Here is a 12675-nt window from a genome sequence, read left to right as displayed (position 1 = left end):
ATCATCCAGATACCTCTACTCCTCCTCCTATCACTGTAGAGCACAAATTTAGATCTGGAAAGGGACCTCAGAGGCTATCTAGTCCAGCTCTTTTACAGATAAATAAGGCTCAAAGAGCTTACATCACATGCCTAAAGTCAAACAGGTAGGAAGTAGTAGTAGAGCCAATTTTTGAACTAGCATCTTCTGACTAAATCTAATCCCCATCCACTTTAGGGGAAGATACAGCACCACAGCAATGGTGATTCCTAGACCCAAAAGGAAGAAGCACTTATAGTGATGGTTGGGGGAAACCTATGTTGTCTGAGAAATTACTCAATTTAAGCCAGGGAGTTCTTTTCAGTGGGGAACATGGACATAGTAGGGATGGGTGAGATTTGAAGGCATGGTGCCACAAAATTAGGATTCTGCCTTAGAAGGGGTCAATGAAAGAGAAAAGAGATGACCCTGGCAAGGAGGCCTATTCATTCAGTGTCTTTAGGTTCAAGTGTGTGTTTAGGTTCTTGATTCATGACAGCTAGAAGACAGGGAGTGGAGTAGAATATCTGGGGTAAAACCCTGAGAAACACTGGGGGCCCCTTGGTCCTGGCATATCAGTCAGAGGCTGGAGATGGGGAGTGGCAGGGAAGAAGGCATGGTACTAGAATCACTAGGAGGTGGGGCAGAGATAGAGGAGATGCATTTTTTGAAAAATAACAATCATCAACAGATTGTTCCTGCTCTAGCACCCAAGTCCTCTATCTTCTCCTTGCTCTCAGCCCTTGGCTAAGGAAGTTTGCCACTGTGAAATGCAGTAGAGGAAGTGTGGGCAAACTAGACCCAATATGCCAATCAAAGCTGTGATAGCCACCCCCATGCACAGTCTCTGTAGCAGAGAAGGGGGATAGAGGACCTCCCCAGCTGGTCTGTGGTGAGAGTATCTCCCACCGAGATGCTTGTCATTGAGATCCAAGCAATAACAGGAGGGAACCACAGAGAATAGGACAGGGGGAGGGAAGGTCTCTTGCTGTGAGGGGAGCTGGGAGATGATGCTGACTACTCTAGGCTCTAGGATATGAGAGCAGCAGGAGCTGTGAAATGACAAAATCATCTCCCCATCCTCCTTCACTAACCACATTCACAGCCTCCAACCAACCCCACCCCCGTCTGTCTGTCTCTCTCTCTCTCTCTCTCTCTCTCTCTCTCTCTCTCTCTCTCTCACACACACACACACACACACACACACACACACACACACACACACACACACATTCAATCAGTCAGAAATGGGAGGGCTAAAGTCTTCCATACTTCTTCCTGCAGAAACTCACTCATGACACCCCTACTCACAAAAAAAAACAACTCATTCATAACATTCCTGCCCACAAAAAAAATTCATTTATGATATCCCAAAAATGAAAGGGTGATCAGTGAGTTGCTCCCAACTCTGCCTGTTATGTGACCTCAGGATATTTACTGAACCTCTCTTTGTCCATCATCTCAAGAAGGGCACCCAGAAAGAATGGATTAATCAGTGGGGAGGACCGAGTTAGGAGAGGACATGAAAGAGAAAAGAACAGAGGAGAAAGAAGTGAAAGGAGAGGATGCAAGAAAAGAGTAGAAGAGAGGTTAAAGGAACTGGAAGGAAGGAAAGGGAAAAGGAGGAGGACAGTAAAGAGGTAGTTGAAGACTAAGGAGGGGGTAAGAAGGAAGAAGTAGAAGAAAAGGAGGAGGGGAAGAAGGGGGAAGACAAGCCTCAGAGCCTGCCCTGCTCCTGGAAGGAAGAGCTGATGTGGTGCCAAAGCATTGTCATCGCCTGTCAGAGAAAAACCGATGTGGGGAGAGGCTCCCACCAACGTCAGCCTGAGCCTCAGGGGCCCCAAGGAGCTGCTGGGCAGAGCCCATTTGGGCGGGAAGCCTAAAGACAAGTGGGGAGGTGAGGGGGGAGGGAAGAGAATAACTCTACTTCTCCTAATTAATTTGCTGACTAATGAGGAATTAGTGAGTAGAATGAAAGGAGAGGGGAATGAAGATAACCTTAGAGCAACTGGAAGGGCTTTCTAGAGTCAGTTTGGGGCCAGTTCCTCCAGGAAGCCCTCCAGGAGTGACTCATCAATAAAAGATACAAGTCCTAATCATCCACACAATCAGATATCCCCCCTCCCCTTGGGGAATCTGAGAATATGTGTCTTCATCTAGATAGTGCTGGAATCCTGGCTTGGGGTACAGGAGGAACATTCTAAAAACTCAAAGAACAATCAGCAACACTGTTAGCACCCAAAGAAACACTTTCTCTTTCTAGGTGTCAAAGTCAATGCTACAAGTGGAAATTTCTTGATACTCAGGAAGATGAATTTACCTGCCTGGGAGCTGACCATAGCTGTCATTGGCCAGTGAAAACCAGGCACTAATCATCAGGATTCTAAAGGAAACTAGGCAATGGGGGCCAAGGGAAATTTGGAAGCATGACTCAATAGAAGCTGAATATCAAGGACCAAAGCAAACCCAGACAGAAATATCTTTGAGAATATCATTTTGGGAGGCAGTTAGGTGGCACAGTGAATAGAGCACCAGCCCTGGAGTCAGGAGGACCTGAGTTCAAATCCGACCTTACTAAATGCCTAGCTGTGTGACCTTGGGCAAGTCACTTAACCCAATTGCCTTGCAAAAACCTTAAAAAAAATATATTTTCTTTGCCTGAAACTTCATTCCCCCCCCAGAAAAAGACCCCAGAATCTTTCCCTTGCCCAACATTTCCCCAAAAAGCCTTAAGATCCCATGCTTCTAAAACACAGAAAAATGGAGCTATACCCCCCCTTTCTCTTCAAAAAAGACACATCTTTTCCTTCAAAGGAATAAAAATACCCTCTTCTCATAAGAGATAGCTGACCTTCCCCTAAGAGAGGGGCAGAAATACCCACCAATCTCAATCAGAGGGGCAGAGAAGCCCACCTGACTGTTCAGAGACAAAAGCATCCCCTCTTCTCTGAGACACTATATACCCTCATCAGGAAAGAGCCTCTCCCCCACCCCCAATCTCTCTGTCGAGAGAGAGAGAGAGAGAGAGAGAGAGAGAGAGAGAGAGAGAGAGAAACCCCCTCCCTTCAGGGAAATAGACACACCCCATCAGTGGGGAACCAATGGGCCCAGGGAATGATCAGAACCTTGGGTGTTCCCCCAACATAAGGCTGGGTACACATAGTAGAGAAGGAGAGAGCTTCAAAGTCAAACACAGAGCCAGAGGCAGGGACAGCTTGGAACAGGAAGGAGAGAAAGACCTTAGAAGGAAGGAGGTGGGCAGAGAAAAGAACAGAAAGAAGATGAAGGCGAAGGAGCCGGTGTGATAGCTGGGAAGAGTGGAGAGGAGTGGGAGGAGAAGTAGCAGGGGAGGTGGTGAATGGAATGGAGGGGGCCCCTTGGGGGGAGCCCCGACAGACACACGTGGGTCTGACAGGTCCTAGATCAACAACTCCAAATCAACCCCCACTGCATCAGGAAAGCAAAGACTTAGGGGCCAAAGGCTGAGGCCTTTCCCTACCCCACCCCCAATCTTCACATCCCCAGACCACCATTCCTTATCCCTCTGCTTAAGCCACTGACCTGGGTCCCTGAGTAGATTCCCCCGTCTGTCCGCCTGGCCTCCCCAGTGTATCTGCCCCCTCTGATACTTGGGGAAGGGGGAGGGGAAGGGGAGAGGGACAGGGAGACAGAGATAGGGAAGGAAAGAGACAGAGAGGAGAGAGACGGAGGAGCGGGCTGGGGAGAGACGCTGTGCAGTGAGGTCATCATTTGAATCTAATTGTCTGAGTCAGGAGGAGATGTGGCACTTGATGCTGGGGGGGGAGGGGGAGAAAGAGGATGTTGAGGAAGGTGGGAGGAGGAGACATAAGGAGACCCTATGGCTCTCCTATCACCTTGGTGTTGAAGAGGTGGGGTAAGGAAAAAATGAGGGGACATTCACCAACTCCAGACCAAACTAAGAATCTTGGATTCACAGGGATGTGAAAGACCTCCTAAGCTGGTTGTGTGCATCTCCTGGCTTCTTCTATTGCATCCCCTGAGGCCACCTTATAGAGGATCAGAATCTTTGCTTGCCCTGGCCCCCTCCCCGGACCACATTCCTGCTGGCGACAAGTGAGACAATTTGACACATCTGATCTCCTAGCTGGTAACAAGTGAGACCCCTAATGATATGTTGATGGGCTGAGGACTGTGGTAGGGGGGAAAGGAGGAATATCATAGAAGAAAAAATCGTCTCCTTCCCCCCCCCACCCTAGCCTATCTCCTCAAATCACAGAACCAAAGGACCTGAAGGATAAAATTGTCTCACCTCATTTTACAGGAAAGGAAACTGAGGCCTAGGGGGATGAAGTGATTTATCCAAAGTTATAGCCAATTTGTGGCTGGGCCAGACTAGAACCCATGTTTCCTGGCTCCAGGTCCAGGTTATTTGCACTCCTTTCTGCATAGGTTTTGTTGGGGATTTTTTTTTCAAGTTGTCTGGAGCAGCAGGGATTTGGGGTGGGGGGAATAGGAAGGGGACAGGAGGCAGGCCTGGTTTCTATCAGTGCTGCCCAAGTGGGCCAGCACAGAGGGCGTGGGAAGTCAGAGACACTTACACATGTGCACTCACACATGTGTGCAAACACACAAGGGTACACACATGGGCAAAGACCAACAGTGGAGTAGCAAAGAGGCCCAGCCACCCCCCCTTCCACCCTACTTCCTCCCCCTTCCCCTATCCCTGGGGGTGAGAGGGTTTGAAGGGGAAGGGGCTGTTGTGGAAGAAGCTAAGGGGGGAGAGGACTGAGAGGGAGGGGTGATAAATATTTCAGGGGCTTTTAGTTCTGAGAAGGGGCTGGCGGAGGGGGGGGAGTTAAGCCCTGCCTGATTAATGGGGTTAAGACGCTCCCATTTGCGGCTCCGATCAATCCTGCTCCCGCTCCCGCTGAAGGTTTAATGCTCTCTATCAGGAGACGCTTTTCTGACTTGGCAGCCACGACAGGCGTTTTAAATAGACCCATTTAGTGCAGGAGTTTGGGGGGGGGATGACTAGGGGAGTACATAGGAAAGGGAAAGAGAAACAGAGACACAGAAAGTGACAAAGAGATGCAAGGAGACAGAGATAGAGGACTGAGAGACACAGAAAGAAAAACACAAAGACCAACAGAGACAGGGGCTGACAGTGAGGGGAGAGAGAGGGAGAATTGGGGGAAAGGGAGGGACAGAAAGATTTAAGGAGAGATACAAATACAGAGACCAAAGGAAAAACAGAGAGAGGTTCAGCAAGAAAGCCAGAAGCAAAGACAAGAAATCTTTTATTTCCAAAAACAGTTTTTCATCCACTTTGTTAAATTAAAAAGATTAAAAAAAAAGCGGGGGAGGTAGTGGGCTGTAGCCAAGACTCTTGCTCCCGGACAGAGGTTCCTCTGCTTCTCCCCCCCCCCCCCCACTCCCTCTTGGCAGTATGACCAAGAGATGGCCAAGAGTGAGAGAAGAGATCAGATCTCATGTCCCCTCATCCCCCTCCCAAGAAGCAAGGAACAGAAGCTACTTCATTTGTTGGCTCTTTGGAACTGAGTGTCCCCCCTACCCCCATTCCCCCATCTAGTTTGAAGTTCATGACTCCTGGGGAGGGGGCGGAAGGAATGGGTACAGTTTAGGTCAGCCAAGCTCCTCCATGTCCCTGCCTTCAAGTCAACCCTACAGCCAAACTTTCTCCCCCATTATGAAATCCCCAGGGAAAAAGACTTGCCTCCCCAACTCTTTGCTCCTTTACTATTGTGAAGCCCAATTTCTTTTCTGTCTCTTCAGCTTTTCTCTCTTCTCTAATACACCTCCCTATCTTCCCTCTGACAACAGAGGTCCCTCACCCCTGGGTGGGTAGGGGGGTGAACAGGCCCAGAAGTGGAGGAAGGAGATATGAGCCTTGGACAAGCCTTCCTCTTTCTTTACTGCACTAGCTTCCCCTGTACTTCAAAGCTCTGGCCATCTCACAAACCCACCCACACCCAGAGCTCTCCTGCCCAGGTCCACATGTCATCTAACTCACAATCACTATCTAGCCTTACTGCAAAATAGAGGCAAAGATTTACTGTCCAGTCTAAACAGTTAATTCTTATAACTCCCCCCCTTTTCCATTCTTCACCCCTCCCACCCACTAACCCACAAATGCACTTCCCTCTCCCCCCAGTCAATGTAAATATTTATTCCTTTGTGTCCATGTATTTGTTTTAGGGTCATTCCTCAGCTGTCTTATATGTCCTCTCCCCTTCCATCAGCATGTCTGTCTTAGTGAGAACACCCCCAAGGCAGGGGCCCTGTGTCCCTCTTCAGACTGGGGGTCCCAGAGCCCTAGTTTGCCTCCTTCCTTCCCTTATCCTCCTCATCAAATCCTAAAGTTCCCCTTTCTGTCACTCTAGGCTTCCATCCCTCATACTCCTAGCTCAATATCCTGTCATTTATAATATTTTGTGGCATTAAAGTGTCCAGGCAGAAGAAAAATATGATACCCACATTCACACCTTGTAAATCTTCTTCCTAGGTCTCTCCATATCCTTTCCATCTGTCTATCTTCCCCTGCCTGCCACTCTTTTCTCTAGTCATTTCAGCTAATGTAGTAGTTGGAGAAAAACTCCCCTCCCATGCCACTTCCCAATTCCCCCAGGCATGAGGCAGTGACCAGTCCAGAAGACCCAGTCCAACTTGGGGACTGAGGAGAGGCATAATTAGTTCCAGGGTTGTCCAGATTATCCATCATGTGGAATTATAACCCTGAGTCTTTATCACACCCCAATCCTTCCACCTACCCCAGGATCCTATGCACAAGTCCACAATGGATTCTTATATTCTACTTGGCCAACTTATTCTTACTTAAGCCAAAAACTCCCCAGGAATATCCTCTACCAGGAAGCCCTCCAAAATTCAATATGGCAGAACCACACACATCATCTATTATTCCATCATTTTTCAAACCAGTTTGGGCAGTAAATAAATCATAAATGGGAAGAACAAAGAAAGCAATGGGTATAGAAATGGGTGTGGGGTAGAGAAAGGAAAGGAGGAGAGATTTTCCTAATTAAAATTCAAAAAAGAATCCCCCAAATACTGCTAATCATAGTATTAGTCTCTTCCTATACCTATTCTGAGACAGTGTAGTAGGGACCACCTGCTGACCCTCTGGAAAATCTGAAGTCAACCCAAACCCTCTAGTTATAAGCCAGCTGGTCCCCACCCTGCCATCAACCAAATTTTTTTTTAATGTTTGCTCTTATATTCTAAGCTCTATAGAGAAGATCTTACTCTGCTCTGTTGGTTATCTAAACTTAGTCCATCTTGCTACAATGTCAGCTAGCTCCCTCTAGTTCTGTTCACCTGCAGTGATCTTTCAAAGATTTTGGGTGATAACATTGTCCTTCACAGCTTTTTAGGTCCCACAAATTTCCATCCACAAGCCCTGACCCTGGTCCCCAACTAGTTCATTCTTACAGGCATTCCCTAAGTGCCTCCCTCAGAGGTCTCTCTAACCCCCCCCACACACACACACAGCTTTCACTGTTTTCATTCTCCCAGGCACCTTCAGCCCTGAGGCCTCACAGACTGCAGAGAACTGCTATCACTCCCCCTCTACCCCTCATCCCTGACAGCTAACCCCTCCACTAAAGGGTAGGAGACCCTGCAGCTCACCCTATCCAACCCCCACCCCTTGAGTAAAAGAAAATGCCAAGTCTGTTTGGGATTTGAGATGAAAAGCACTGGACCTGGCCCCTGGCCTGGCCCCCAGGCCCCCGCCCTGGCCTGGCCCCTAGTCCTTTGTGGGAGCCAAGAAAAAAAGACCAAGTGGAGACTGGATTCCCTGGACAATAGGCCGTTCCGCTCCATCAGTTCAGGATTCTGAAATAAGACAAGCTCCCACAGCCTCCCAGGACCAGGGAGGGGGCATGTGTCAATCAAAAGAGCAACCCCACCCCTTCCTAGGTGTTTAGTGGAGGGGGAGGGGAGAGGGTGGGTGATACAGAGATGAGGATAATTTGTCAGATAGTTACTGTTATCCTTCCTCCTCTAGGAAGTCAAACATGATAAGTAACAGCCCAACCTTCCTCCCCCTAACACACACACAACATACACACACACACACACACACACCCCCTTGATTCACTTTCTGCCCAACTACACCCAGACATTTATCACCCTTTTCCCTTCTGCAGGCAGACTTTCTAAATTTCATGGTCAGAGTCATTCCTCTACCCAAACATGACAGCCAGCTCCTGCCTTAGCCCCACTAACCCCAAAATATTCCGTACAGACATTGTCTAAACCTCCCAACCCCTCTGTTCCCTAATAGAAGTTTATGTCCATGGGGTAAGTAAGTCACTTAAGCAACAATCACCAATACAGGCAGTCAGATGGTGCAGTAGTAGACCTAGAGTCAGGAAGAACTAAGTTTAAATCCTGTCTCAGACACTCAAAAACCGTGAGACTCTTGGCAAGGCACTTGTATGTGTCTGTTTCACCATTTGTAAAATGGAGTTAAAAAATGACAGCAATTTCCCATGGTAGTTGAGAAGACAATAATAGATATGTTATAGTGTTTTAAATTTACAAAGTATGTACATTATATACAATTTTTTAAAAATTTGATCCTCCTGACACTCCTGTGAGTATTATCATTCTCATTTTACTGATAAGGAAATAGAGGCTTAGAATGTAAATGACTTATCTAAGATGAGCCAGCTAATAAAAAGCAGAGCCAGAGCTTGCACCCAGGTCTTTCTGCCTCCATAAGCAATGCTCCTTCCATAATAGCATACTCCCTCTTATTTGAACAAACATTGCCTCAGTCAAGCTGAGACTTGTTAAAGATCTTCATTTAAAAAGGTCAAAGTCTCCCACTGCATCCAGAATCATCTCCAGGCATCCTGATTTAAATCCAGCCACTGGACCCAGATGGCTCTGGAGGAGAAAGTGTGACTGGTAATTTAGGACTGTACCCCCCCACCAGGAATCCAATTCACATTCAATTGATGGTATCACCTCCCTGATGTTATGGTCCTCTTTGAGAACCAAGGACAAACAAAAACTGCCTCTTGTTAGGGAGCAAACCAGAACTAGAAAAATCTTCAACCCCACCCAAAGACTCTGGACCTTTGTCCAATGTCTACTCCACAAAAGAAAAGGTTATATCCCTAAAAAGAGATTTTCTGTTATTTAGCTAGAGGTATCCCTAGTTTACTGTGGTTGCACATCCTGGTCCCCAGACCAGGTGCTCCCCCTACCTCTCTGCCACTGCCAATGCACGGAAGGTCATCAACTTCCTGAGGAATCCCTGCACTTCTGAACTCCAAACTTCTCTCTTCCCACCTCCAGGATCCTCAAAGCCAAGTGAAAATGATGATGGATTCTGAAAGTGCAGAGGGCATAGGTTATCATAGCAAGTAGAGTCTGCATAGCACTTTCCTCAGAGGGGTCCTTTGAAGTAGATAATATGAATAGTACCATTCTCATGTCAGATATGAGGAAACAGAGTCATAGAGAATGGAAGGGATTTTGTCCATACTTCAGGTAGACCTGGAACCCAGATCTGAGAACTACAAATTAGGTGCACCTTCCACTCCAGAGGGCTATCAACAAGAGGCAGCACCTTTCCAAGAGCTAAGCACCATTTTACATCCACTCATCCAGCTCAGAAGATTCCTTCTTTGATATGCAAGGAAATAAACTGAGGCCTGGGGTAGGAACAGAGACCAAAATATGAATTTCCAGACTCACACTAGAGCTTCTCCAGAGCTCCTTCCAGTTCTATAGAGGTGTAGTATGGATGAAAATCAATCTTTCTGACCTCTCCCCAACAACCAAATCATACACAAAACATGTACATATGAAATGTCCTAAGGGAACTGCACTCTTGAGGACAGCCCAGCCCATTTTGATGGGGAACATATCTACAGAATTAATGAGAGTGGGAATTTGGATAAGGGGAGGGGAGAGGAATCAGTACAGAAGACTGCTTGGAAGAGGAGGACATGAAGTTAGACTGAGGGAAGAGGGGAAAGGAGGGTCAGGACAAGACAGAGAAGAATAAGGGACATTTATTTCTCTGCTCTACTTCTTTCATGGAAAGGGATAGAATTTCTCCTTGCCTCTATTGAGCGCTTTCTAGTGACCTTTGTATCTATCTATGTAGCTCTATATTTGTTGGTTGGTCTTCCTGTCCTTCAGTCTCTTATTCTTGGTTACTTTTATCACGTGTGTGTGTGTGTGTGTGTGTGTGTATGTGTGTATGCCTTTCATTTGCAAAGTGATGGGGAACAATGACAGAACTGGAGCGGTAAGGAGGACCCATCTATCCCAGTGGCAGGTGTCAGAGTCTGAAATATGGGATCAGGCCTATGGGGGTTGTCTGTCACTCTCCCCCATTCTTGCCAAAGCTCTTCTGCTGCACCTGAACTAGGAGCACAAGGGAACTCCTCAAATCTGTTTAAAGGTGACTATCCATTCATTGCCCCTGAACCCCCTTTCTTCTAAGACCACTGAGGAACGTGGGAAGTTCTTCTAGACTTGAACATATACTAATCACATTCAAATGTAGCCTGGCAGAAGGTGAAGTCTCAATTGTAAAAATTCATTAATTATGGATTATGGGAAAAGTTGCATCCTGGGGGGAGAGGAGAAAATTCTGACTATACTTGGTGATTAAGAATAGGTTAAAAGATTAGGACGTAACAGGAGATAAAGAACATCAGAGGGAAGAGGGGGGACAAGAAAGTAGAATGGGTAAGGGCTTGAAGCTCCTGAAGCTATTTGCTGATTCCCCCCACTTTGAGGAGAGGGGGGATGGGGAGCCTGGCCTCCATTACCTGATTAGCCAAGAGCTGCTCATTCACACTTCCCAGGTCCGGCTACACTCCCTTGGATTGATTTCTAGGTCTAAGTGATTGTTTGGCAGATTTAACAAAAGGACTCCTTCCCCTCCCTTCCCTATAGAGGTGGGAGAAGGAACAGCCAGTGAATGAGAATCAGGGGTTGGTCTAGAGAAGGTCATCCCCTCCAGTCCCAGCCTCAGCTCACTCCTCCTCAGTGGCCCTAGGCCAATCAGGAGTGGGCTCAGTCTTATCCAGTGTTATTATAAGGTATCTACACCTCCAGATATAGAAACCACTCACTAGGCACTTGCCACATGAGGCCTTAGAGTGTTTTACACACTACAATATCCCCTTGTACTCTTTAGAGCTTTACAGCTCTGAAGGCATTTTTTTTTTATCTCCACTGCCTCATTCAATCTTACCAACAATGCAAAGAAAGGGTGCAAGCCTTTTTATTCCCCATTTTGCAGAGGAGAAAACTGAGGGCCATCAGGTAAACCAACATGCCTAAGTTTACAGAACTAGTTAATAACAGAAACAGAGATTTGAGGTTCCTGACTTCCCAACCACAGTCCTTACTGCCAGTCCCCAAGCAGACCTTCTCTTGGGTCTTTATCACAGTTCATCCCAAACTAGATGCTTGGTAATTTTCAAAGTAGACATGTTAATTGGCTAAGTGAATGAATGTGCATTCCAATCCTGAGAAAAACATCTGAGGGGTGAGAGAGGGCAGGTGGGCTCCCACTAAACAAAGCCTTACCTAAATAGAAGCTCCCATGAGGCCACCACTGAATTTCAGAGGCACACTTTTCAGGAATATAGCAATTGGGTAAATTTAGGTTCTCTCAGTCTGGGCATATCGATTTCATGAAGACTGAGCGTGAGTCAACACTCACGCAGTTTATCTCAGTTATTCTCCTGAGCCTGATGTCTCAAGCCACATCTCTCCCCTCCTTCAGATCAGGGGCACCCCCAGAGGAGAGACTGTGTATCACTCATTAGCCTAGGGCCTCCCTGAGGACCAGAGCCAATTCTCCTCTTTTCCATTAAAAGAGGAAGGCTGTTCTGCCCCTCCAATTCAGATTGGGAGCCCCTTTCAGTCTGTCAGTCAGTCCATCACGGTCCATTTGTTCTGGATTCATGCCAGCACAGTCTGAGACCTAATCTGATGCCAGAGCCCTGGCTACAGCTCAAATCCAGATGTGACCCTGAGAACCAGGAAAGGAATAAGAGTGCCCGCCTCAGCCCTGGGTCTCTCATAAGGCACTTGAGAAGAATACTCAGAGAAAGATTCACACACAGAGACAAACTCAGAGACAGAAGAGAGACAAAGGAAGGTACCATATTGATGGTAAACAACCTCCACATTGATATTCAAGTAATAAAATACATTCAGAAGGGCACATGGCCTTGAAGAGAAACACAAAAGTGAAACTATATAGGGTCAAGTGGAGATACACAGACCTGGTTCTACCATTTGCAGGGGGGGAGAAGAATAAAAGAGAGGTTCAATTGTATTCAAGGGAGGGCAAGAGAAGGGGATTAGGAAGAGGATGGAGAAGGGGAATAGAATAGCTAAGGAGAAGAGGATGGGGAAGGGAAAGAATATGAGGAGGGGGGCTAGGGCCTAGAGCCCACAAGAGCCTCCATCAGTATGCACATTACACCAGCTGCTTCCAGCAATTTCATCTGATTAATAATAAATGTTCCATAATTACAGGCAGCTTCCACAGTCCTCCTTCCTGTTTGCTGTTAGCCACTGCCTAACCATACCCCCTATCCCACCTTAGATGGCCCAAACCTCCCAAATGAGCCTCTGTCAAATGTGCATGGT

The 12675-nt window shown here is 47.1% G+C and overlaps 1 protein-coding gene across 1 annotated transcript in view; it reads right to left on the bottom strand.

The window, feature by feature from the left end:
• CNTFR (ciliary neurotrophic factor receptor) overlaps window positions 1-12173 on the bottom strand; it is a 78888-nt gene extending 66715 nt beyond the window's left edge. The window contains 3 exon segments of the mRNA XM_074196571.1: window positions 9255-9299; window positions 9301-9379; window positions 10836-12173. Coding sequence (XP_074052672.1) covers window positions 9255-9299; window positions 9301-9379; window positions 10836-10858 — 147 coding nt within the window. The 5' untranslated portion in view covers window positions 10859-12173.
• Between the last annotated feature and the right edge of the window lie 502 nt (window positions 12174-12675).

Source organism: Macrotis lagotis, chromosome 8 (assembly GCF_037893015.1).
Source record: "Macrotis lagotis isolate mMagLag1 chromosome 8, bilby.v1.9.chrom.fasta, whole genome shotgun sequence".
Lineage (NCBI taxonomy): Eukaryota > Metazoa > Chordata > Mammalia > Peramelemorphia > Peramelidae > Macrotis > Macrotis lagotis.
This window is presented reverse-complemented; position numbering and strand designations above follow the sequence as displayed.